The sequence below is a fragment of the Orcinus orca genome, chromosome X (genome assembly GCF_937001465.1).
Source record: "Orcinus orca chromosome X, mOrcOrc1.1, whole genome shotgun sequence".
Classification (NCBI taxonomy): domain Eukaryota; kingdom Metazoa; phylum Chordata; class Mammalia; order Artiodactyla; family Delphinidae; genus Orcinus; species Orcinus orca.
Genome location: NC_064580.1, coordinates 94,975,778 through 95,003,169, shown reverse-complemented (window position 1 = coordinate 95,003,169; position 27,392 = coordinate 94,975,778). Strand labels below are relative to the sequence as shown.

Here is a 27,392-nt window from a genome sequence, read left to right as displayed (position 1 = left end):
ATTGGAAGGGGCTTCTATTGACTAAATCTGGGGTTATTTCAGCAAAAAAAAGGAAAAATAGCATAATTCATTATAGTTCATAGAATAAAACAAGTATCCATAAGTCCATACTATCATAAATAAATCACTGAATAAATAAATAGAAACAAACAGAAAAGAAGGTAAAGTTCTTTGTTACATTAGAATTCAACAAATAAATGCAGAAAATGTTGCTAACTGAAGATCACCATTTGAAAAATATCACAGCAGTAATTATTCAGGTCAGAATCCTCAACAGATGCTAAAACAGTGGGCAAAACTATGATAAGAAACAAGAAATGTACATTGTCTTGCAATATTGCCCCATATAGTCTTAGAAAATCTGGTCGCTTTGTAATTACAAAGGGAGAAACAGTGACTTTACAGTGGATAAACCTGGCAGACACAACCTTGACCAACTTATCAATTTTAACTCAAGGTAGAGTCTCATATGTTGAACATACATACATCAAAAGCCAAGTAAAAACACAGGAAAAAAAGGTACACACTCTTTACAGTCACAGGACACACACATATACAAATACACACACAAGACTTAAGTTATAGAGACAGTTGAGTGAATAGAATTGGATATGATGGGTGGGTAAATTGGTAAAACAAAAGAAGTGAGTTGAACATCTTAAGCAAAGTATTCTACCACATACACGTACTCTGTCTTATCACAATAGACACGCTCCTGAAAAGTTCAGTATATTTAAAATTATTATGGACACTAATTACAAATATAATAAGACAAATCTTTCTTCAAAATAATCACCTACCACAAAATTACACTTGTTCTATAAATCTAACCTTTTATATATGTAATTATATAAAATCATACAATCTGCAATAAGCAATTGCTTCTAGATTACTTTTAAATTATCTCTCTATAAATAGACATACATATAGAGATCAAACTCTGATCTTTTTATTCTAATCCCAGAGCTGTTTCCATTACAACATGATGCTTCTCCTAACATCAGCAGGAAGAGATGTAATCCCCATTATATTTTCCATTTCACCTCCTGTGTCTCCCCCTAACTCAAAAAAAAGTAGCAGAGATCCAAATACTCTGAACAGCAAATACATCTCTATAGACCACATACAAAGGAGGCAGTATAGGACAGTCATTAAGGGTAAAGAATTTGGAGTCAAATTGCCTGGATTCAAATTTCCAGCTCTACAACTTGCTAACTATGTTATTTTTGGCACATTACTTAACCTCTGTGATCTGTAGCTCCTTGATCGGTAAAGTGGGAATAACAATAGTATATACTTCATAGGTCTGTTGTGAAGATTAAACATGATAATGTACATTTCCATATTAGCACAGTGCCTGGCACACAGTAAACATGCAAAAATGTTAAGTTATGATAACAATGTCAACAAATTCTCCCTGTGGAGCAGTATACTTCAGATGAAAAACTGTTCCATGGCCACAAACCACACTGCTACCCTTAACAAGTTGTTGCTCTTAGTCACAAGGGAGATAGTACATTTAAAGAAACTTATCCACTCCACTGCGCGCGTGCACACACACACACACACACACACACACACACACGAAGTTACTAAAAATTGTATAGTAGTACTAGAATTTAACACACCATATTCATAAATCTAAGTGTATATCCTACTAACAGAGAGTCAGCACAGGTACCTTTACATAAAAGTACGTATTTCCATCACTAGAACTGACCTTTCCAACTAAATTTGCCTTCTTCCTTTATTGTTAACCTTTCGGAATAAGAGTTACTTTATTCCACCTAACAAACTCTCCACCTAAAAAATTTTCCACATATTTGTGATATCCCAATTTGGCATGACTTCAGAGATAAAGAAATCACTTAACTATGAAAAATTAAAGCAATTTAAGTAGCAATGCTCTTCCTGGTATAAAAGTCCCAATACTAGACTACTTCAGTCAACAAGCAGCCCCACTACCATCCAGTTTACTCTGGAGAAGGTCACCAATATCCCCAGCACTAGTATGGAAAGCAGATACCATTCATATCTCTGAGATGATTAAAACATTACTCTAACTAGGATATTAATGTGTGAAGCAGAAAAAACAAACCCTGGTTTTATTAGAGGCACATTATACTAATGGTAGGGAAATGGGGTCTAAAATGTTCTTTAAAAATTATATAGGAGGAAAATAAATAAATAATTGCATAGGAGAAAAAAGGAAAAAAAACTGCCTGGTGTCTTCTGTAATTTCTTTATGAACACTCAATTGTTAAAGAGTCCAAGAAAACAAGCTTGCTCCCAAATTTTGTCAATCATAAAAAGAAATTTCACGTTTAACATAACATGATTTAATATAATCTGACATAAAGTACAGCTATACATACCTGTATGATTGGTATCTGGTGTACATTTATTAATAGCAACGTCAAAAGTAAAAAAACGAGAAATATTTAATCAAACATCCACAAAATCTTTGCCCCTGGGCCAAATGCCACAAGCAGTAAACACCAAGATGATGTTTTTAAAAGGAACTATTTTCAACAACACAATTGTAGTTTTATCCAAGGGCCTGCAGCCCTACTGAGTGGCTAAACCTTAGCCCATTAAGAAGCTCTGCATCATAAAAGCAATTTTAAATTATCTATCTACTTTGACGGAGGAATAATTATGGCAAGTGTAATTAAAGATATTTGATATGCATGGTTTTTCAGCAGAGTTGCCATTATTATTATGTTGTGCTTAGAGTAATATGAAAGTTACTTTTCTCATACCTTGAGTACACACTTTCTGGAGGATGGGAGGAGGGCAATGTAACCTGAGGCATGCTGAGTGTATAGAACAGCTAGACAGCTAACTTACAAGTGGACCCACATAAGCTATATAACACAGCAGTTGCATATAAAGAATTGATAGTCACTCAACCATGTGAAGGCCTAAGCCATGATCTCATATTAAAGTGTTTTTAAAACCACCCATTATGTTCACTCAAATATAACTTTTAAATAATTTGTCACACACTTAATTCTCTATTTAGAGGTTAAGTGAAATTAAGGATGATGGGTTTCAGTCTGGAGAACATTTTCTCTGACAAAGCCATTCATTCCTTTAGATCTGCCTCTCATCCCCAGAAGGATAGTGGGTGGGACCTAGATACCCTTCTAAGAGATATATTAGGATTTTAATTCTACATTCCTAAAACTGAGTGGAAGTTTTTGCTTTGTCATTTCACGTGTACTTCCCTCCTCCACTCTCCTTTAAACCAGAACACTCATTCTCCTGTGAAAAAGAGACCGTTCTTTTTCTTTAAATAGGTGATGGGCAAATTCTCAATTTGTTTCAGGTGCCTTAGTAAGCTAAAAAAAGTAAACAACAAAAACTGAGAACTTAAAAAAAAAAAAAGATGCAGAAAAACCGAAGCCTGAAGCCATCCGTCTTTACCTCATTCTTCTTGGTATGTTACCTGAGCATTTGCAACAAGGATGTCAAGAGGGAAGCAGTCTCTACAGAGGCTTTACTGACCAGAGGTGAGGGTAGGTTCATGTTCCTTAAGGAAAAGGCAAAAGGGAAGAACTTCACGGGCGCGCTTAACACTTTGGTGGAAGGTGGATTTTAGAAAGGCCAAAATAGTAAACTATCGACAAAGTTTAAAGAGTGCGTGGATTGGGCACAACTAGTGAAAAGGTTAGCGGGCATGTAGGGAAACACTCGAGGTGGGAGGGTGCAGAGGAAAAGTTTTAAATATCCACCAGAGCTTAGTTATCTATTAACATGCATCCTCCTCCCCAGGCTCTGCTCTTGCCCCCAGAGCAGCTAGCTGCAGGGAAAGCAAGCAGCCCTATTTTTAAACACTTAAATCTCTCCCTTGGACTTCAGAAGGCTTGAGTTACTAGCGTTGTAAATAATGTTTCTTCCTAAACAAGTGAAGGCACACCTGAATTCCCTAGCCGAGGCCCAGGAGAAAGGAAGGTAAAGGCACAAAAAGTGATTTCAGCGTGAGAGCGAGGTGATGGGATGGGGGTCGGAGGTAGAAGGAAGGACTTACCGCAGCCTCTGCGGGCTGCCCCCAAAGACTCAGGGCCAGTAAGAACAAGCCGGCAGCCAGGCTGACTCCACGCAGTTTCATTCTTCTCCGGCTCCCGCAGCTCCTTCAGCACCCGCACGAAATCCCTGGCTGGCTCTGACCAACTGACATAATCTTGAGGGTTTATAGGGAGAGAGCTAGAGCCGGAGAGAGACAGCGAGGGTGTCCCAATTGTGCCGGTCGTCTTGGGTGAGGAGAAAGTAGGTTTTTAAGAGTGGAAGGGGAAAAGAAAAAAAAAAAAAAGCAGCAGCTATTCTTCCCTCCCCGCTCCCCTCCCCAAAGCCGGTCTCTCGGGAGCACTTTTCCCTTCTGTCCAGACTTGCAAACTTTTTCCTCGCGCAAGTCCCACAGATCTACTTTCCTCCCTCTCTTCCCCTGCACCGCCCCCTCCCCACCAGCCCTGGGGAATTTGAGGATCACTCCGCCACAGTTTTAGACCGCACCAGCAACCTGCGAGGGAGTGACGCTCAGTTATTTGGAGGAGGGAAACGTCCAGCCCAGTTGACTGCGCACCCTGACTCCCCCCGGGAAGCTTTTCTATTCGTTCACTTGCACCTTCCGTTGATACTCCTTTTCCCTGCCCAGTCCCTCTCTCATTGGTGTGAGCACCAAAGCCAATTACAAATAGACCTGAGCTGGGACTATTTTTTGTAGCGGAGGGATCTAAGAGAACGGTTTCTTTTATTGTTAATGATTAGAAACAAATTTTGGTGCCTGCTCCCAGGGCTGCTGGGGTTGTTTGCCTTCCACCTGCTCACAGGAGGGAGTTTCTACATACAACAGAAAATGTGAAAATATTAGAAACATATAAATATATTTATATAATTAAATATATGCTTACAGCTGAAGAATTAAGAAAATGAACGTACGTATACGTGTGTGAAGACTTTATGCATATTATATTCATATAAGATTTGGGAGCGTTCAGTAGATATGAGTAATTATGTGGTTGGATGTTATAGTAACACAGTCATATCTTTTTCTTTAGCTACATTGAATGCCATAATTAATATTTACCTCATACTGACTAACATAAAAGGCATTGACTCTCATTGCAGATGTTTCTCGGAGAGATTTAGGGTAGGGGATTAAATAACTTTAGTGCAATTTTCCTTAATACTAACACGGACACTTAATTGGAAATATTTGTATGGAGTTAATGGCAGTTGAATTGATGTCTCCCAAATAAAGTAGACTTGAACGTTACTTTGGTAATTCTGACATACAGATTTTTTAAAGCACCATCAGGCCCAGAAAATATTTTATGTGGACTCCTTGGTGGATCTTTTAGGGATTTCTTGACGAATTCTTCAGAACAGTTGTTATCTCACACCCTAGAATTTACCACTTTAGCGTCTTTCAGGGCTTTCGACCTATATCACGGGGGCCCACTTATCCTTAGGTTCAGCTCAGCTAAAGGTAGTTTTACAACCCCAGAAACTACCACCACCCCAAGAGGTTAGTGTGCAATAAATTAGAATTAGTGATATGCATTTGGGAAAGTGTGCAAAGGCCCATGTGTCTATGTGGGAGGAGTATGCCTTAATCTGTATATGTGTAACAGTTAACAGTGCTTTAAGAAAGTGTTTGATGCACAGTTGCTTACATCTTAGTGTGTAGGTCTGTGGGCCTGTGCGTGAAGCTGTGGAGATGCGTGGGAATGTTACGTGTAGAGGTGCCTGAAAGTGAGAAAGACGACCGGCTGCCCGAGGTAGGGGGGATGATTGACAGCAGACAGCCCCGCCCCCTTCCCCTCCATTCCTTCCTCCCCTGGTGCATGGAACTATCTTTTGAGTGCGGCAAGTTGTAGCGGGCACCGCTGACCGTGTTTCCCTTTGGGGCACCTCTTTATCTAGAAGCTGAGTTTAGTTTCTTCAGAAGTGAGCCACTTCGCCCCCCTACCCCATCCTCTTGAATAAGGAAACAGCCGCCAAGCATCCGATGAGCCGCGGCCGCGGAGCCGCTTAGCAGTCTCCCGGGACCCAGCTCCGGAGGAGCCGCAAGCATGCACCCTGGGTGAGCTGTTGCTGCCCCGAGCTCCTCTCCTCTTTCCTATTCTGGGCCACTTTGCCGGACCGGGACTATACTTGTACTTCTGTCATTACAGAGAAAGTTGGGGCAGGCAGCAAAAAGGGGTCGGGGGTCTATGGGCAGACGCAGGACCCCGGAGCCTAGAGAACCCATGTTATTCACCCTCCCTCCCGTTTCAGGTTGTGGCTTCTCCTGGTTACGTTGTGCCTGACCGAGGAACTGGCAGGAGCGGTGAGTCTCATCTCCCGACCCCTTTCCCTCCTCCTCCTTTGACCTCCTCCCCATCCCACCTCTTGTGTTTGTGTAAGGGGGTTGCAGAGGGTTGCGCCATGAAACGGAGTTCACATCATTCTCATTTCTACTGGGAGTTAATGGGGTTCTTAGAAAGGAATAGCACAGTGTCAGGCTAATGCCTTTGGGACTCAGGCATCTTTCTGTTCCAAAACTTCGTAAGGGGTTGGGAAAATAAAAGTAGAAGACACAAGAGGCACGCATTTCTGAGCGTCTTCCCGGACGACTTAAAGATGACTGACATCTGATGCCTTTCTCTGTATCGATCTCCAAGGCAGAAGAAATGTAATTTTCCCTGGCTTACAAGAACATGAATTGGCACACAAGTTTGAAAGTGGGAGGAGTATCCAAGAAGTGGGACTTGGAAGTACCGAGAATGTTGTTAGAAGTTAAACTTTAAGTATTTTCTTGTGAGTCCTCTGACAGTACCAGGTGACAACATCTGGATTCTTTAACTGCCTGAACTGCACTGATACTACTAGATGATGTTCAGTTTCTGCCTGATGTTTCCTTTTACTGGTTTTCTCTATCATCAGAAAGTTAAAGTGGTTAGAATAGGAAAAAAAATTCTAAAAGTTAACATTTCATAGGCTGTTTAGATATCATCCATCAAGTCAGCTAGGGGCTGCAAAGGGTTTTCTGTAGACGTTTGGTCAAGAAAAGTTTAATAGATCCCAGAAAGTAGTAATTCCAATGGAATTACTAGGATAAGCTACCAAAAGTGGTGTGACCTGAATAATCAGAGATGCTGCAGTTTTCCAGACTCACTAGCAACTTACGCCTGCAGAAATAAAGTTAATCATTGAGTTCAAATATGAAGTTAACTATTGAGTACTGTTTCACTGTTCTATTTTAAAAATTCTTAATAATTGCCAAAGTCATGCATGTACTCTACATATGTGTGTATATATATATATGTATATATATGACAGCTAAATATATATTCCAAATATTTACTTTGTGAGTTTTGACAATTTTCACTGATTGGCTCTATTTTTAATACTTCAGATATTTTAAAATACTATTTATAGAGCCATACTTAATTCAACCCAGTAAGATTACCTAATACTTTTATGGGAAAAAAATGGATTACTTTGTCCTGGTGTATGTCTTTAAGAAAATATCAGAATAAAGTGAAATGACTTCTCTTATGAAAAGAGGATGATGCCAGAAAACTTGACTTTTAATGTTTTGTGACCCCTTAACTCAGAACATCAGCTTTTATGTAAGTAAATTCTAGATTTTGTAAGCAGAGGTATTGATCTAGTTTTCTGCACACTTCCCTTTCTGATTCCTGCAGTATACAAGTTTAGTTATATGTTACCTTGAGGCTCAATACTACATTTATTGAAAATGCCAGGTTTTGATTAGTTAACAATTTGTCTGGGAATCTTGCTACTTATAAAAATGTCATGCTTGGGCAGAATACCCTCCAGTAAAACCTTTATTTCAGACTCTGGCTGATCGTATTCAGTGTACTTTTGGGAAAAGCATTAACAAATCATTCTAGGAGATTTCCCAAACACTGCATCCTATCACTTGATAACTTTAAAAGTTACTAGAGGATGTTGTCTTCATTTCTGAGAAGTGTTGAAGCATGTCTCCAAAATCATCCACTACTTTGGTGTGTGGATTTTAGACTCTGTCCCATTGTTTTACCATGTCACCTGCTATGTCAGTGTGACTGACCTTGGTAAGACTAAAATAAACCTTGAGATACACTGACAGTACTTTATTTTTTGCCTTCAGTTCATAACTACTTCATTCACCTATTATTTACTTCTGCATTATATGTTTGACATTGTAAAGCTAATTTTTAATTTTTGGAAAAATGGCAAAGAGAAAGAGAAGAGTAACAGGATAAGTTCTCAGAAGGTGACTTTGCTGAGGGGAAGTTTTTTCCTTTGTATTCTTTGTACTGGATTATCATTTATATTAGCTGGTTCTCATCTTTTACTCTCAATTCCAGTTCATCATCTGGGTTTGTAATATTTTTCACCTTTCAGATGATTTTAAACATTTGAATTCTTTGTAACTTTTTGACTTATATTAGTGAAAAATAACTTATAAATAGATTGGCAGGAACTATGTTGTGCTTCACTATGACAAAGTCTCTTCACTGTGAGAGTTAAACGCTGTTAATAAAGGAATACTGGTGAGCATTTAAGATAGGGTCATTTAGGTGCTTTTGAGTTCTTTCTTTGTCAGAGTTTATAAAGCAGTACTTTTGAAGGGATGGAAAACTAAATGTTAAAACCCAGGATTAAATAATGAATTTTCATTAAATTTCTTTTAAAAGAGTGCTGATCTTCATTTATTTGAAATATTTTCACAATTTATCTGAATGAGATAGAGCCTAGAATTTCAGAACATCCATATTGGTTTTTTGGTTATTAAGTGCCTAAGGCACCACACACAAAGATTTATTTAAACACAGTCTCTAACTCTGTAGGAGTTCACTTTCTCAGACAATGGTTGTCATTTTGTTCCTTAAAGGATAGGATACTTGGGACTTCCCTGGTGGTCCAGTGGTTAAGACTTCAAGCTCCCAATGCAGGGGGCCGGGGTTTGATCCCTGGTCAGGGAACTAGATCCCTCATGCCACAACTAAAATATCCTGCATGCCACAACAAAGATCCCACACGCCGCAACTAAGACCCGGCACAGACAAATAAATAAATAAAAATATTTTTAAAAATATAGGATACTTATTGATAAATTACCATCAACATCATGTTAGAGAAGAGACTAGAAAGACCCATATCTCACCAAAGGCCAATATGTTTAGAAGTTAAAATATATCCCAAATTAGTCAGGGTCCTCATGTTTTCTTCCCATTTTGCCCCAAATCTGCTTTCACAAGAGGATCTAATACAACCAGACATATTTAAAAGTCAAAGCCCAGCGGGAGAGTTATTGGAGTGGGGAAGAGGCAAAGGGGAGAAAACACCTGTCTATTATCAACTCTGCCTAGAGCACAGGTAAAGTGCCTTTAGCCACATTCAAATCAAGATCTGATTGAAATACAAACTTCTTAAAGTTGTAACTTGCTCAGGTTGGTCCTTTCCAATGTGATTTTCAGTCATAATCACAGTCATCAAAGTATGAATGGAGTGTTAAGGTTTTTCAGAGATGGAGAAAATCCCTTCCTAATGTAAGGATCAAGAGGAATATTTGCCTTGTTTGGGCTGTCTCTAGGATTTTTCTTTTTTTCTCTTTTAAAACAAGTTTATTAAGATATAATTTACATACCATAAATTCACACATTTATGTATATCATTCAATGATTTTTAGTAAATTTACCAAGTTGTACAACCATCACTATATCCAGTTCTAGAACATTTTCATCACCCCAGTAAGATCCTTCATATCCCTTTAATTAATCCCTATTCCCACCCCCCAAGCCTAGGCAAGCATGAATCTACTTTTCTACCTCTATAGATATGTCTTTTCTGGACATTTCATATAAATAGAACCAATTAATATATAATCTTTTGTGTTTAGCATTTTTCACTTAGCATAATATTTTTGAAATTCATTCATGTTGTAGCATATATCAGTATTTTACTCCTTTTTTTTTTTTAGTATTGGTATTGGTATTTAGTATTGGTATTCCATTATGGATATACCCCATTTTCTTTATGCATTCACCAATGAATGGACATTTGGGCTCTTTCCACTTTTGGCTCTTATGAACAATACTGCTATGAACATTAACATACAAATCTTTGTGTGGGCATATATTTTATTTCTCCTGAGTAGACGGAATCGCTGGGTTGTATGAAAACTTTATATTTAACCTCTTAAGAAACTGCAAAACTGTTTTCCAAAGTGGCTGTACCACCTCACATTCCATCAGCACTGTATGAAAATTCCAGTTTTGCTACATCCTTGCCAACACTTGTAATTGTCTGTCATTTTTATTATAGCCATCCTGGTGGGTGTGAAGTGGTGTCTCGTGGTTTTAATTTGCATTTCCCTAATGACTAATCAATTAAGCATCTTTTCAAGTACTTATTAGCCATTTGGATATCTTCTTTGGAGAAATGTTTATTCAAATATTTTGCCCATTTGAAAATTGGATTGTCTTATTATTATTATGTTGTAAGAGTTCTTTGTATATTTTAGATACGAGTCTTTTACCATATATACAGTTTGCAAATATTTTCTCCCAGTCTGTGGCTTATGTTTTCATTTTCTTAATATGAATTCTTAAAGTAGTCTTCTGCTTTGCCTGCTAGCAAATATCCTATATCAGCTAGCTATGAATGATTGGAATATATAACATATATATGTGTGTGTGCATGGACATCAAATATGTATCTTGGGTGACTGGGAATGCTGATACATATGTATGAATGCATCATCAAGTGAACCATCAAATGACTACATAAATAGGTAGCAATAGGTGATAATGTAGTTATATTATTGACAGGTCAAAAGAAACATTTTCAGATAGGAGTGGAGGGGAAAATAGATATTATTTAATGTGTTACTAAAGAATCAGATAGATATATTACTATATCACAAATTTGTTTTATTATACATTTTGATGATTGGTTTCTACTGTAACCCCATGTATTTTATTGAGTACATTGAAAAATACTTTTCTGAAAGGGAGTCTGTAGGCTTCACTAGACTGTCAGAGTAATCCATGGTACTGAAAAAGAACCCATCTAGTTATGCAGTTGGTTTCTCCCGTTGCGGAGCACAGGCTCCGGATGCGCAGGCTCAGCGGCCATGGCTCACGGGCCCAGCCGCTCTGCGGCATGTGGGATCTTCCCGGACCGAGGCGAGAACCCGCGTCTCCTGCATCGGCAGGCGGATTCCCAACCACTGCGCCACCAGGGAAGCCCATGCAGTTGGTTTTTACAATTTGGTGTCTAAGGCATCTTCAGGTGTGAGGGCATTTGTATTGACTACAAGTGCCAACAACCTTTTAGATTCTAGACATATTATGGCGCCTCCAGTAAATATGCCTCTATATTCAATAAGATCATTGTCAAGCCAAATCACAGGAGCAAAGTGGGCTATTCCCCTAATTACTTCATTAATATAATAATGAAGCAAATAGATTGACCTCAATTATCAATACATATTGGTGTTCACTTGCCTCAATTTGTGCTTAATTCCATAATTTCACCACCATGCTTGGAATATAGACTTGTCCTATCCTACGTAGATGACAAGACATATACATCTAGAAAGAAGATATTAGGAAAGCACCATGCTGTATTAAACTACCAAGTCCTTTTAAGCTGACCAATGTCCCAGTGAGGCAGATCATGGAGCTCTAACTTGTTTTAAGGTCTAAATATAAATAGAACACCTGATAAGCATGCCCAAGGGAAAACTGACAGGAAAATTAGCTAAGAACAATTATCTACTCTTACCATCTGTAATTTATCCCTCTCCTAGGATATTTTTTCTTCTACAAACAATATTGAAGTCTCCTCCATTATAAAAACAAAATTTTAACAAACCATGGCTTCATTTTCCTCTGTTACTCTAACCCCCTCAATCACACTACCACCAAATTTCTGGTCATTTTCTACTCTTCTTCAACAACCATCTACCCTTAAGCCTATTACAGTCTAGAAGGAGGCTATTCTACCAAAATTGCCCTCTTTCAAGTTACTAATGGATACCTGACTGCCAAGCCCAATGGTTTCATTGCAGTCCCCATTTTATCTGACTTCTTTACTGTACTGCTTGGCATTTTCTAGTCATTCTCAAACCACCTTTCCCCCTTGGTCTTCCAAGTCACGATGCCTCATTGTTTCTCATTACACTTCTCTGATTTTTCTTTTTGGGGGGCTGTGCACCGTATGGCTTGCAGGATCTTAGTTCCCCAACGAGGGACTGAACCCAAGCCCTCGGCAGTGAAAGTGCAGAGTCCTAACCACTGGACCACCAGGGAATTCCCTCTGATATTTTTATTTCATTCATTCAACATTTATTTATTGAGCAGCCACTGTATTCTAAATAGTATGCCAGGCTCTGGTGACACAGTGGTGAACAAGTGAGGCATGATCTTTGCCATCATGGAGGTTACAATCTTCATCACTCCCTGGTCATAAAATGGTGGTTTTGCTCAGCATTTTTATCCTTTGCCTTCTTCTTGCCTCAACAGTTTTAACTATGCCTCCTATACATTAATGACTATCAAATTTTTATTTCCAGCCCAGATGTCTCTTTTTAGCTCCAAATCTTTATTTCCAATTACCTACTAAGTACCTATATCTCAATTAGTTGTTACATACAAAGCACTTAAAATGGTGCCTAGAGCTTAGTATAAGCCCTCAACCAATGCCAGGTCTTATGTTGTATTGCCCCAAAACACAGTGTGTCTGAACATGAAATTATTTTCTAATCTACCATGATACTCCAACCTGCTATCTTTTTTATCTTTGTTAAATGTCATCACCATCCACCCAGTTTCAAGCGAGAAACTATAGAATCGGGCACCAAACCTCATTATCTCCATCTCCACCAAGTTCTGTTAGTTTTACCAAAACCCCGCAGAATCCAGTTTTCTATTCATATTCTAATGGTTCCAAGTCTCATCATCATATATAAATAATCTCCTAACTAGTTTTTCTACCCCCTGACTCCATTCTAATCTCTACACTGCCACCAGAGTTATTTTATTAACAACAAATCCAACTATGTTATCTCCTGATTTAAGTTTTGTTGGTTTCTTGTTTCTTCCAAGATTAAAATACATACTCCTTGGCTTGACACATTTAAGGGCCTTCATTATCTGGCCCCAACTACCATTCCAGCCTCATGTCTGAGTGTTTTTTCCTGCCACCTCTCCTTCTCAAACTCATAGTGTACATTACGCTTCATTCAGACTGAACTTCTCTCCATTCCCAAACTACTTTATGTTCTTTCACATTTTTTGCTCTTCTATATGCCATCCCCTCCATCTGGAATGTCTTTCTCCACCATTTACACCTTCTCTTCCTAGTGAACTCCTCAATCTTTAATACCCAGATAAAATGTTGTTTCCTCTATGAAACAGCCCCAGTCCTCTTCAGAAAGAATTTATTCTTCCTTCCCCTGTGCTTCCAAAACTCTTTGGGCCCCTTTGGTGGAACCTACCACATAGTTGTGAAATTCCTATGTTTGTATGCAATGTTGCCCTCTTCAAACTTACAATGTCCAGGATACTGCCAAGCATATAGGAAGTGATCAGTAGATGACTTTCAAGTGAGTAAACAGATCTACTCCTAATGGCCTGTAACAACTGCCTTTTCCTTGTCTCTCTTGAGAATTATAAATGTTAACTCTAATAACAGTTGCTTTGATGGAAAAATAACCACCTTGTTCAATGGTATAATGTTTAAGAGAAAGGACTCTGGAATCAGACTTACGTTTGAATGCTGCCTCTGCCCTCTGTGTGACGTAAGGCAAGTCATTTTACCTTTCTGAGACTCAATTTTCTCATCAGTAAAAAAGGGATAATAACACCTTCCTCCTGAGAGTGTCGGGTGATTAGAAGGGAGAACGTATGTGTAGTTACCATTCACAAGGTAGTTGCTAAATCCCCACTCTATCCCCCTATGGAAAAGTATTCTCTATTTCTTTTAATGCTGAGGGAAATTTTTAAAGTATTTCCTAATTTTGACAACTGATAAAAAGAGATGCCGGGGCTTCCCTGGTGGCGCAGTGGTTGAGAGTCTGCCTGCCAAAGCAGGGGACACAGGTTCGTGCCCCGGTCTGGGAAGATCCCACATGCCGCAGAGCAGCTGGGCCCGTGAGCCATGGCCGCTGAGCCTGCGCGTCCGGAGCCTGTGCTCTGCAATGGGAGAGGCCACAACAGTGAGAGGCCCGCGTACCGCAAAAAAAAAAAAAAAATAAGAGATGCCGGACGAGACTCTCGTTTTGTAGATTGTATGTCTAGAAGAATGGTCGTGTTTCTCAATTGCCCCCTTGTCTCTTTTTCCCTCTTCTACCACTTTCATAATGACATATAATTACTAGTGCTTTAAGTTTACAAAGCACTTTCTCAATATCTTATTAGCAGCTGAAGACTACCCTGAGAAATATATAGGGCAAATATTCTCAGCCCAGAGAGATTAACTGATTTCTCTAAGATCACAAATCCAGCAAATGGCAGCATTTGGGTTAAAACCCACTATACTCTGCTGTCTCTCTAATTCAGGCATCTTATCATCTCTTATCTGGACTCCAAAACAGACCTGACTTCCTCTGGTTTCAGTCTTCCCCTGCCCCCCACCCCCTCTCCTGATAGCCATCCTCTGCAAGCAAGGGACCTATTCTGAAATACAAATATGATCATGCCACTCCAAGTTCCCCATACCCATCATCATCTGGCCCTGCCCACCCATCCAACCCCATCTCCTGTTACTGTTCTCATTCTGATGTTTAGACCATAGTTTGCTTTTGATGTTGGCTCAGCATGCCAACATCCTCCTGCTTTGCCTTCTGCTTGAAACACCCTTCTTTTCTCATCCTCTTTCTTCCTCCTGTCTCTGCCGATGGACTTAGTATTTTTCCCTTAAGGCCCAGTTTAGTGAATGTTTTTCTGAAATCTCCCCTTCTTTCTAGCCTTCTGTCTCCCCCTCTGTTTTTCCTTCTTTCCTTCCTTCAACAAAGATTTATTTAGTGCCTTCTATGTGTCAAACACTGTGGCCATCCCTGTTGTTTGAAGGACCATGGCAAGTACCAAGCCAGTGTGGCTGGAACACAGGGAGGGGGAAGTAGAGGGAGGGAGGTGGAAGATTGTGTGAGATGAGGCTGGAGGAACAGGAAAAGACCAGATATATCCTGCACTCTTTTTGTTTTGTTTTGTTATACTTATTTTATTTATTTGGTTACACTGGGTCTTAGTTGCGGCACGTGTGCTCCTTAGTTGCGGCCAGTGGGCTCCTTAGTTGTGGCATGCATGTGGGATCTAGTTCCCTGAGCAGGGATCAAACCCAGGCCCCCTGCATTGGGAGCACAGAGTCTTAACTACTGCGCCACCAGGGAAGTCCCTACCCTGCACTCTTATTGGCTCCTGATTCCTTAGAGCATTTACCTAATGCCTGCACTAAGGTGTATTTCTCTGGTGGAGTGTAATAGGTGTTATAGTTATTGCTGGCCACCATCTCTGTGTCTAGCACTGGCAAACCCTTATGCCTGGAGGGCTCACTCCTGTGGCACATATCTACCCCTTCCAGATTTATAAAATTTAGGTAAGTCATGAGGTATGTGTCTTTTCTTCAGCTTTTTGGGAGGGTTCCATGTTTTAAGTCTGGAGGTCTATTTCCTGATTTTTTTCCCTTTATGGATCATAGTGTGGTTAAAAAAGTAAAGAGCTCCATATTTGGAGCCAAATGTTTCTCAGTTCAGATACAGACTTCAGCATTAATTATGGCCTTAGGAGAAATCACTAAATGTATTATTGGCTGAAAAATTATTACTATTGTTATTCTGCTCCATCACTCACTGTGACTGCCTTTGCACTAAAAATGAGTGGTGAACCCATTTGGGGGGCATTTTTAGAGTAAATTGCTTAATTATGTGTTGAATTTGTATTTCAAGCTTCCTAAAGGGAGAAGAAGAGTTAGAATTGTTATATTTGTTCCAGTTTCTCCAAAGCCACTTCTACCTCTGCTGCCCTACCTTTGTGACTTCCTGTAGAGACCAAGGTACCAACTGAAGATGATGTCTGAAGACACCTCTTCAGGCATCTTTGAAGTCCCAGTTCCCTTTAGTCCAACAACAATAGAGGTAGTTTGCCATTATCTCTCAATCTGGTTGCTTTTACTGAGGGGGAGTTGGTGTTCTTCAGTGGAAATTTCCCTGGCCCTAAAGTTCTAACAGTATTTACCTCAGAGAGACCAGGCTTTCCCAGAAATGTCTGGGACTTCTGGCCAAGAGAATTAGTCCTTTGGGAGACACATTTTCTCTGGGGGAGAGAAGGAAAGTTAAGTGGTATTTCTCCTTTGCTCTGTAAATCTTTGAGCGACAATTTTTCCTTATCCAGAGCAAAGAGAGTTGGCAGAGAAAATCTGAAATGCCTAGAATCTCTAAATTCTGTTTGTGAGTGTAGCAGATCCCTTGAGAATGAAGATCAACTTGAGATTTATAAGATTTATGTGACCTTGCCTTTGCGATAAGATTAAGTTGCAAAAACACTCGCCAGCATCTAGATACCCAGAACATGCTCATAGATAATAATGTTGGTGTTGATGCTGATAAGGATGAAGAAGAATGATGAGAGCACTTTTCAAAATTTACAGCAGTAGACCCTGTTCCCCGGAACAAAATCTTATATGACCCCCAACATAAAAACCGAAGTGTTTTGCTAATAAGTCAAAGTTTTTAATATTTATTTGTAAAGTCAGTAAGAAGGAAGAGAATGGAAAAAACATAAAATCTGAAATTGAGAACTATGGCAGTCTTAGTCTCCAGTTTATTCCTGTGTGGAGAAAATTCTGATGTACCCAAATAAGTAGTGGCTTTTTGCCTAATAGTTTGTCTTGTCATCTCTGGATATTCTTCAGTTAAACAGACATAGGAAGAAAATCTATATTTCTAGGTATACATACACTACTCTCTCTGTCCTCTCACTTTCATTCTCTCTCTTTCTCACATACACACACATAAACACACATACACACACATTGCCAACTTGACAGCACAGATTAGTGCAATCGGTGATGGTTTCTGATGTGTGAATGTTCGGTGTGGAACCCATTTGAATGGTACATGCTGTGTTTTATTACAGTCTTAAAATAGTTTAAAATGGAATTTTTAACTGAAATTAAAATCAGATGTTGTGGAACTGTTGAAATACCGCCACCCTTTAAAAACACTGGATCATATGATAAGCCAGCATCAAACTTCATAGATCAGAATGAAGTGTTCTAGAAAGTGAAAGAAGGAAGAGGTCAGTATGGATTGTAGTTAGAGAAACCTTCACAGAAGTAAAATGCGTGCTGGGCCTTAAAGGACTCCTAGAAAATAAATGATAAATGTGGAGATGGGATATTCTAGATTTTTCCAGGACATCCCCGATTTCAAGTTTTTCTTCTCTAGGTCTCTATAAATATACTTGTATTTGTCAGGACAGATGATTTATCTTTGATAGTTAAATGTAGTCCTATTAAATATCAAAGAGACAAGCTGATCAGAGCATGAGCAAAAACATGGAGGAGGTATGAGGGTGCAGTGTCTTTGAGGAAATTAGAAAAAGGCACACTTTCCTCTAGGCAGTCAGAGCTCCCTGCCACGCCTCACTCCTTGCTGAGCAGCAAGCAGTGTGGATTTCAGCCCCCATGTGCCGCCTCAGTCAAGGTTCCTTTTGCAGTGAACCCCATGAGCAGTCATACACTGCAGCCCTAGCAAGAATATGGTTGAATGGAGGACAGCGAGAAGACCTACCTGGGTAAAGCACCGGAGTAGAAGGAAATGATTATGGACAGCTGAGGCAGGGTTAGGTTATGGAGGTCTTAAAACCCAGGCAGAGAGAAAAAGTTGGCTACAGAGCACTGTGCTGATTGCTATTTGAGGGAAATACTGACATGATCAGTGGGTCTTTTGCCCGCTCTTCATATGTCAGACAAGTGCCTGTACATATAACTCCCTGTATCCTATATATCCAACGTAAATACACATATACATACCAAGAGTGTGCTGTTTTAATTTTTATTGATTTCTTTTTCTTTTCATTGTAAAGACTACTCTCTAGCTTTAACCACAGTCTTTGCTTTTACTTTCTTGCCTTCTATGTATTATCCTAAATCACCACTTTTATTCTTCCCCTCCTCGAGAAGTTGTAACATCACCCAGATGCCTACTCCATTAAAACATTGTAGTTCTCCCCCCAACCCCCAAATCTCTCCCTACTGGACCACCTGAAGAATTTAAGGCACAGTGGTCAAGTTGGAAGAGATCCGTAGCTTTCTTTGGTTTAATGTCCAGCACCTGTTTTGAGCCCTCAGCCTGCGATCTCCAGTCTTGAAGCCCTGAGACTGGCTTGTGGCTCCCACTTTCCCTAATGGCTGTGACAACCAAAGGTGCTGAGAGAGATGGCAGCTTCTTCGTCCACTGACTCCCAGTTTATACTCTCCCTGTCAGACTATAAGTCAGGGAATAAGAGAGTTCTGACATAAAACATTGTACTTTAGAGCCAAATTGACAGCACTTCCTTTCTCTATTTTGAAGGATCTCCCTATGCATTTCTATGTGTACATTTCTCTGTAAGTTTGGTTATGCCCTCCTGTATACCTGTGAGAGTATGTATTTATTTAACATATTTTGTTTGTCAGGTTTTTTTTCTTTTTTGTGTTGTGTCTTTTACTGTCTTTTTAAAATTTTGAAACAATCTCAAAATTACAGAAAAGCTTCAAGTATGCTACAATAATTTTTTATTTAACCATTTGAGAGTAAGTTGCCAATATGATCCAACATCACTCCCAAATACTTTAGTGTATATTTCCTACAAACAAAGATATTCTGCTATGTAGTCATTTTTTCTCTTAAAAATTATTATGAAGTATTTTAGGCAACAGGAATGTTATTTATATAATATTACGAAAAATAATATAATGAACATATATAATAATGTAATTAAACAAAGTATGATGAATATATGACCATCACCCAGCTTAAGAAATAAAATGCAATTGAAACCACCTGTGTATCACTCCCAGCGCCCCCCCCACCTCCACCATCTTGAATTTGGTATGTATCATTCATTCCTAAGTTGGAGTTTCTAAGTGGGTTTCAGGTAGGTCTGTAAGTGCCCTGAAACTGTATGTAAAATTAGATATGCATGTACATTTTTCTGGGGAAAAGGTCCATAGCTTTGATGACATTTACATGCATAAACGTAAGCTGTGTGTGACATAGCAGAGTTCACCAAAAAATAGTCTACAGTTAGCACATATCCTTTTCCGCCACTCATTTATTGCTTAGCTCTTTGTATTCTGGCTTTCTCCCCAACCAATTCACTGAGATTGATTTGATTAGGTCACTTCTTAATCACCAAATTCAATTGCTTCTTCTCAGTCGCCATCCTCACTGAACTACCAGTAGCATCGTACTCTTCACTCACTTCTTCTAGACTCTTTCCCTCGCCTTGGTTTCAGCACTCTCTTGACATTCTTCAGTCTCCTCATCTGAAAAGTATAATACCTACCTCATATGGTGGTGAGGGTTAGTTAAGATGCTCCTAAAGTGCCTGATTGTTGTATGTGCTCAATAAACTGTAGCTATTATTCGCAGTCAATTCTCATACCGCTGTGGTGTGTCTCATCATCTCCCAGCCCCCTGTTTAAGGTGTTATGAATGGACAGAGGTCATGCCAGGAAGACAGCCTGCAATTACTGCCTCAGCTTCCTGCAGTGCTGTTCATTAGCCTAATAGTAACCCCTATACGTATTCATAGTTCTCCTTAGGGCAGGGTCAGTGATCCTAAGAGTCTTTAAGAGAAAATAATTTAGGTGAAGTCTAGTTAGCCTTGAATTACATAGGGATATAGTTTTAAATTTCATCCCCCAAAGTTTGTAACGCTGTTCTCAGCCTGGTCACCTTTAAAAACCTCAGATGGTAAGAAGTTAGTTCTCCTTTCCTTGTTTGTTCAGCTTTTTGCCCACTCTGCTACTAAACAGACTGACAAATGTAGGTGCCAACTCTATTACGAAGGACACCTGCTGGCTTCAAGCTGGCCTAGGGCCAGTTATCCTGGACAGGCCATTGAAGAGCCATATGACTTTCAGACACTATTTACTTGGAACAGAATGAGAGGAAGGATTTATATCAAGTTACCAGTCCCCTGAGTCTGCCCTGTCCTGAGCTGTCCTCTTTATCCTTCATGTCCTCTATTAGCTGCCAGTAACAGTGACATACTTTTGTTCATATGCATAATAGAACCTTAAAATATCTGAGGGCACAAACCTCTGAGAAGCACCAATGCCCTCACTGAGGCCCATCAGCTAAGAGAAAGTCAGCCAAGTTATCTTTGCCCTCTGTTAGGTAGAGTGCTTGACCTCATAACTGCCATCCCTTCGGTCAGGATAGGATAGGTTATGTTGCTATAGCAAACTACTCCCAACATCTCAGTGGCTTAAAATAACAAAGGTCTATTTTTGGTTCACACTGCATGTCCATCATGGGTCATCTGGGGGACATTATGTGGTCCTCAATCTAGGACCCAGAGGGAACAGCCACCATCCGGAACACTACTGATTGTTGTAGCAGAGGGAAAGGGAGCTCTGCAGGTCTCACACTGGACTACCAATTAAGTCTTATTTCTGTATGTGACATATGTCACTTTTTTCATATACCATTGGTCAGCCTTGATCAGAGACCAACTGGAGGCCAAGAAGGGCAATCCTACCATGTGCCCTGAAGGTGGAGAGCTGGAAATATTCAGTCACACTGTTACTTAATGTTCTCTGTAGAAAGACATCCCTGGTCTCTAGCCCTGTCCCTTTCCCTGGGACACCTTGCTAAGTCACTTCCCTTCAATTTCACTCATTCTTGTTTATCTGCTTCTGTAAAAACCAAGCTACTTCTTATCAGTTTGGTAATTATTGTGCATACGGTAGTAGGCTGTGTTGTTTAATGCAAGGTTTTTTTTCCCCTCGATTTGAATTCCTTCAGCCTCTTTGGTGTTCCTGCAGTTGTATGCTGCTGTGATATACAGAGGTATTAGCTTGAAATAGTTTTGTTTAAATAAAATGCTGTCTTTTGGACTCTTCCTCACCTCCTGCTGTTTACAGTTGTAAGTAACAGAATAGCTATAATTCTGTGATCCTCTGACCATAAAGATGGGATTAAATGACTTGCCCAAGGGTGTGTAGTTAGTTGGTATCGGAGGAGCCTGAACTAGAACTCAGGTTTTCTGACTCAGAGTCTGTTTTCTTTTTATTACACCAGGCCCTATTATAAAGAAAGTTGTATAACTGGCAGCTCTGTAATTTACTACCAGAGATGACTGGTAACAACAGAACCTAGTCTTTAATCTTGAACAGAAGGAATTTTCCACTTAAATGTCTCCTTTGGAGTATTTTGATGAATTCCATGTCATAAAATCAGATTCCTGGGATTCCGATGCCAATAAGTTTGTGTTCTTTCTTGAAGCAAATAAACAACTGGCCCTGAATGAATCAATGACATGATCCTGACTATCTGTAAGACTCAAACAAATAAGGACTTTCACTTTATCTCAATCTAGAATAAGGCATTGCACGCATTGTGTTTTTGCAGGTTTGTTTCTCACTAGTATTTAGAATGTGAGACAATGTTCAAGGCTTCAAATTACAAATGGTATCAATAGCTTAGTGAAAGCATTACTGCACAAGCTGTGTCAGCCTGTCTCAATTTGGAGTTAGTTTTTGTGTGAACTGCTGTGGGCTTTCCTCAGGTATAGTTTACTATAAAGCTCTTCAGTGGCATTTCTAGTGTTAACCAAATTCACTATTGATAACTGTTTAATAAAAGGCCCTACCCAGGGACTTCCCTGGCAGTCCAGTGGTTAAGACACTGCCAGTGAAGGGGGCGCAGGTTTGATCCCTGGTTGGGGAACTAAGATCCCACATGCTGCACCAAGCGGCCAAAAGATTAAAAAAAAAAAAAAAGGCCCTAGCCAATGAGACTATCACTAAAAATCATAGATAATAAAGGAGGCATCTCTAATACAAAAACAAGCCCTAACACACAGGCATAGAATTCTTGTTAAGATATGAACAAATATGACATGGGTGGTCCAGGGTATCTGCAGATAACACGAACCTCTGCGCAGGCTTAACAGAAGAATACACCATTTTATATACATTCAATAATATAAACTGTAGGTTAGGAACAAGGAACCTTTTTAAAGAATGCCACACACAACCCATTAGGACAATATTCTGAATTGTTCCAATACTTTGCCTTCTGCTATCAGGTGGTCTTGATTACTCTTTGGACACTAAAACCCAGCATTATTGCCATATATAGAAGCACAAGGCTAGATATCTGAGAACACTGGCCATTAGTGCAAAGGCAAAGCCAATTTCTCTTATATCTGTGGTGATGAGAGAATATCTTCCATAATGTTTTCTCACGGAGTCCTTTGCCATAGTCATTTAGCTACCAGGTCAATTTTTTTCCTCATGGAAAATTTCACACGTGAACAAAGCAGAGAGAACAGTATCATATGACCTCATGTTCCTATCACCCAGCTTCAACAATTATCAATTCATGGCCAATCTGCTATGAGGTCTTTACGAGGAGTATCATAATCATTTGCATTTCATGGCTATGAACTATTTTTAAATATCTTTTCACTTTTTATGGCAACTGTAAGTATAAATATTAGGCTTTTACGTAAAGAGGATTTATTCACACCACCAGAAAAATAGTTTTCAAAATATTCATATCACTAGAATAGCTCAACTGCAGACGTTATCAACCAATTTCCTAAGAAATTCTTAGAGTCGAGGGAGCCAACATCCTTCTATCAGGATCTATCCATTTTATCAAAGGACTTAAAAGCTAGAAAAGGACCACTGCTTCTCATATTGTGGTCTATCAACCTTTGGGTATCAGCAAATGTATTCTTGGGGATCTATAAGTTCTTAAGATTAAGAAACATTCTTCCAATATCAAACTGGTAATAATTCTTCTGAGTGTTCACTCTTGTACTCATGTCGAACTCTTTTATCAGTACTTATCTTTTAAAATGGCAATGCATTATCAAAAGGCATTTTTATAAAATAAGATTTCACTTTCTTTCTTTTTTTTTTTTTTTTGCGGTATGCGGGCCTCTCACTGCTGTGGCCTCTCCTGTTGCGGAGCACAGGCTCCGGATGCGCAGGCTCAGCGGCCATGGCTCACGGGCCCAGCCACTCCACGGCATGTGGGATCTTCCCGGACCGGGACACAAACCCGCGTCCCCTGCATCGGCAGGCGAACTCTCAACCACTGCGCCACCAGGGAAGCCCCAAGATTTCACTTTCTTAGTCAGTGTTTCTCAAATAGATCCATGAATCCATTCTATAGTTCATTAGAGTTCTGAAGGAGCAGAAATCCCACTCTGAGGGAAGAATACAGGAAAAATTGAGAGTTTTATCACACAAGTTACCATTGAAACAAATAGATAGGCCCCAAAGTTTAGTTGTGCCCTCAGTGAACAGAATGTGGACATTCTGGTGGAGAAAAAAGCTTTCTGAAGAATATAAGGTTGAACAGTTAGTAGTGGAAAATAACATTATAAAGGTGTATTGGAACTGAATTATTTAAGTTAAAACATAATACCTTCCTATAAGGTTAAGGAGTCTACACTTTTATATTTTCTGTCAATATGATATTGTTTTATGTGAGGTCGGGGATATTGTCTTCTTTAAGTGTGGATTCTGTAAACTTGGGTGGCTCAGTAGGAGAATATTTTGGCAGTCCTTTTCTACTCTCATGTACAGTGTAGAGAAGCCTGTCTCCATATCAAGGTAGGATTCCATACTGGGTTTTAATACTCTGTAAATAAAACAATATTCTCTCTATATTCATCTCCATTAGTAAGCATTGAACTTGACAACAATGAAGGTTTTAGTACTTTTTTGTCATGCAGAACTGAACATTATTTTAATTTTATACCTATATTACATGTAACAATGATCTGCTGGGGGAGGACTCCTATCTGCTGAAACACAGGTTACTTAGTGGCTTTGGAGAATTCTAAGCAGGCTTTGGGATGCAAACTTACTAATGCTTTCATTTTTCACTCCAGAGCTCTGAAAGGCAAGACCATAGCTTAAGCTATTGTATGTAAATTAATGCCTGCTACTACCAATAATACAATAACAATAGCAAAAGAAGATGATAATGCCTGTGCCAGTCGTTATACTAAGGATCTTATTTACTTTTTTATTTCATCCTCACAACAACCCAAGGGTAGTAAGTAGGGTGAGAGGATCTTCCTTGTTTGCTTGAGGTACTGTTGATATCAGGTAGTGTACATTGGTGGAAGGCGCTAGAGCTCATCTGTTTGTATTCCCTATGGGCAGTTTCTCCATCTTGCAGTGGGTTGTGTCGACTGAAAAAAATGCACACCCCAGAAGTTGAGAATTATGGGTTTTTTGGCAAAATTTCTGAGGACTCAAACCCAGGAAGCAGCAGCCTCTCAAATAGCTCTGAGGAACTGCTCCGAAAGGGTAAGGGAGGAACCAGGATATATAGGAGTTTTGCAACAAAGACCAGGTAGTCGGAACATCAAAAGATTACTGTTATTAATTAAAGAAAACCAGATATCTCAAGTTAATGAATTTAGTGCTTTTCTCTGCATGGGAAGATGCAAGAGTCTGGGCTCATTGAAATCATTCCTTTGATATGCACCTTACCTATCTAGGGCCATCCTGTTCTTTCCTATCCTGAGTCCCCTCAGGGTGCACCTTTGGAGGTGGCTGCAGTGACTGAGGGCATCCTTTGTTTGCTAATATGGCAGGCAACATTTTTCATTCACAGTTGCTACTGCTGTAACACTCATTCTCATAGCAGGGTATGATACTTCATTCGCATCTAAATTTACATGCAGTTAACAAAATCTCTTTTATGTGTACTATCTCATGTGATCCTAGCAGGAACACTATGAAATAGGAAAGGAAAATATTTTACAGTAATATACTCATTTAGGATGAAAAAATGGAGGCTCAGATACTTCTTACTTGCTCGAGGTACAAGACTTCTTCACATCACCTTCTGCTCCTGTTATATTCAATCTTGACTCCTCTTGAACTGTTGAAAGTATATTCATCTTTTTTTTTTGATTAAAAGGGAGACAGAAACTAATCCTCATTTATCTTTCACCTAACATGATGTCAGGCATACAACAGGCACTTGATAAATGCCTGTTGACTTGGATTGTTAGATTTTATACTTAAATAGAAGAAGAGCTATGAGAATAAAATAAATTTTAGATAAGGCTTGCCATTAGTATGAGGCTATTCATTAAGCTATATAGTCTTCTAAACCTTCCCAGGAACTCCCTGCTACAGAAGGGCCCCAAATGTTTTACCTGCCATTTATCACATACTGTCTAAAATTAGACTATTATAGATCCATTCCCTTGGCCACTGATACTCCTAGACATTATCCTTAATTACATATATCTCTAGAAAGTACAGATCATTTATAGATTAGTACAATATATATTTTTTAATCTTTGCTGAGTGTTTGGCCAGGGTAGTTTTGAAAGAGGTAAAAGATCATTTTGGAGCATGGATCACTGCTAGGGAGATTTTGAAGGAGTGTATTAACAAATTGTTTATTATCTACTGTAACAACAATAACTAACACTTGTTAAGAATACCTATGTGCCAGGGAATTCCCTGGTGGTCCAGTGGTTAGGACTCCATGCTTCCACTGCTGGGGGCCTGGGTTCGATTCCTGGTCGGGGAACTAAGGTCCCGCAAGCTGTGCAGCCAAAGAAAAAAGAAAAAAAAGAATAACTATGTGGCAGACTCTGCGCCTTAATTACTATTATTATCTCATTATTACAAATGAGATACCTGAGACTCAGAAAAGCAAAACAGTGATTTAAACCAAGGTCTGACTTAACCCAAATCTCCCATTCTTAACCATTACCCTGTACTACCTAATCAGTGGGAGTTAGGAAAAGAAGGGGAAGAGAATGAAAAGGAATGTATGAATTGTTGCTAGGAAGATGCCCGAGCCAAACATTGACTTAAGTCACAATGGAGACTTCAAATCTGTGGGCTCAAGTCCTATGACAGGTATTTTGGCCTGGATTCCCCCTAGGTAATCACCTCCCTTTCATTCAGCATTACTGGCTACTTTGCCTTTACTTGTACTTATTTACTTATTCTCTTTGGTCTTCATTGTTGCTGTTTCTCAAGTGGAGCCTGAACAATATAGTCAGATGTTCTTTATATAAATCTTATCTCCAACGTATAGCTCAAAATGTGTTCCTTATAAATTCTTTTCATGCAAGGCTACTAGGAATAATGAATAATACGTCAGGAGAGTTGCTTTTTGCAACTAGTAAATAGAAAGTTTGATCATTCTTCCGGAGTGAACTTTAAACAACCCATTCTCACAGGCTGCAATGTTGAATAATAATGATGATGGTATCTTTCCACTTGTGTTTAGGCCTCTCATATGTTATCTGAGTTGAGCTACTCAGCAGTTAATATGAGAGAGGTAGCAATTATTATACCCATTTTATAAATGAAAGGGACTGAAGCTAACTGATTTTAAGTGGTCACCTGGCTGATAAGTAGAAAAGTCATTTACAGAGCCACAACCTGAATTCAGTGGTCTTCCAACAGTCCCACATTATTTGCTTTTCTGTCCATCCTGTGACTTGATACATCCCATCTTACAAAGAGATCTGCTCTTTTATTGCAAGCCTCTTCTGTGAATAAATAAATGGTACAGATATTAAGTCCTAGAGTAGTCAGTTGGGGTGGTTGAGGGGAGAGCCCATTTGGGAAGAGGATAATCAGGAAAGTTTCCTTGTAAGTTTGAGTTGCAGGATGATATATCAATTTCCCTCCTTCTTCGATAAATCCCATAGGTGGGCAAAGGATATGTTTCCCTGAATCTAAATTGATGGGGGTGCTGATAGAGATTGGTGAGCACGTGTAGGGGTGGTAGGGTGTTGTTCTTAGACCTTTCAAAAGTATGTTTATGTGAAACGAAGTCGTTGGACGAAGAGAAATCCTACTCACCTGCCAAGGTCCATTCAAGTTGCACTACTTCCGCAAAGCATGTTGTGACCATTCTGGCCTCCATTAATCTCCCTTTTCTCTAAAATCCTCTAATAATTACGGTCTAGACTGGAGGTTGCAAACTGGTGAGCCATGGTCCAAATCTGGCTCAAAGATGTGCTTTGTTCTCATCATGCTGTATGCTACAGGTAGAACCCTGTTGGCTTTCCTGGACAGGAGGGCAGGACTTTGAGCCCACAGGCTTGCCACAATCCCCCAGCAAGGCCCTCCAGATGCTCTGGTGCAATGAAATACAACCATACTGGGAA

The 27,392-nt window shown here is 39.5% G+C and overlaps 2 protein-coding genes across 6 annotated transcripts in view; one reads left to right on the top strand and one right to left on the bottom strand.

Moving 5' to 3' along the window:
• COL4A5 (collagen type IV alpha 5 chain) overlaps positions 1-4,428 on the bottom strand; it is a 218,001-nt gene extending 213,573 nt beyond the window's left edge. The window contains exon 1 of one of the 2 annotated variants that reach the window (XM_004281525.3): positions 4,034-4,428. In XM_004281525.3, coding sequence (XP_004281573.1) covers positions 4,034-4,114 — 81 coding nt within the window. In that variant the 5' untranslated portion in view covers positions 4,115-4,428. The remainder of the gene's footprint in view (positions 1-4,033) is intronic. The other variant, XM_033408794.2, reaches the window with a different exon arrangement.
• A 1,264-nt stretch (positions 4,429-5,692) lies between these two features.
• COL4A6 (collagen type IV alpha 6 chain) overlaps positions 5,693-27,392 on the top strand; it is a 284,481-nt gene continuing 262,781 nt past the window's right edge. For 3 of the 4 annotated variants that reach the window (XM_033408792.2, XM_033408791.2, XM_012537347.3), the window contains exons 1-2: positions 5,840-6,088; positions 6,283-6,334. In XM_033408792.2, coding sequence (XP_033264683.1) covers positions 6,078-6,088; positions 6,283-6,334 — 63 coding nt within the window. In that variant the 5' untranslated portion in view covers positions 5,840-6,077. Of the gene's footprint in view, positions 5,784-5,839; positions 6,089-6,282; positions 6,335-27,392 lie in introns of those variants that run through there. The other variant, XM_049704349.1, reaches the window with a different exon arrangement.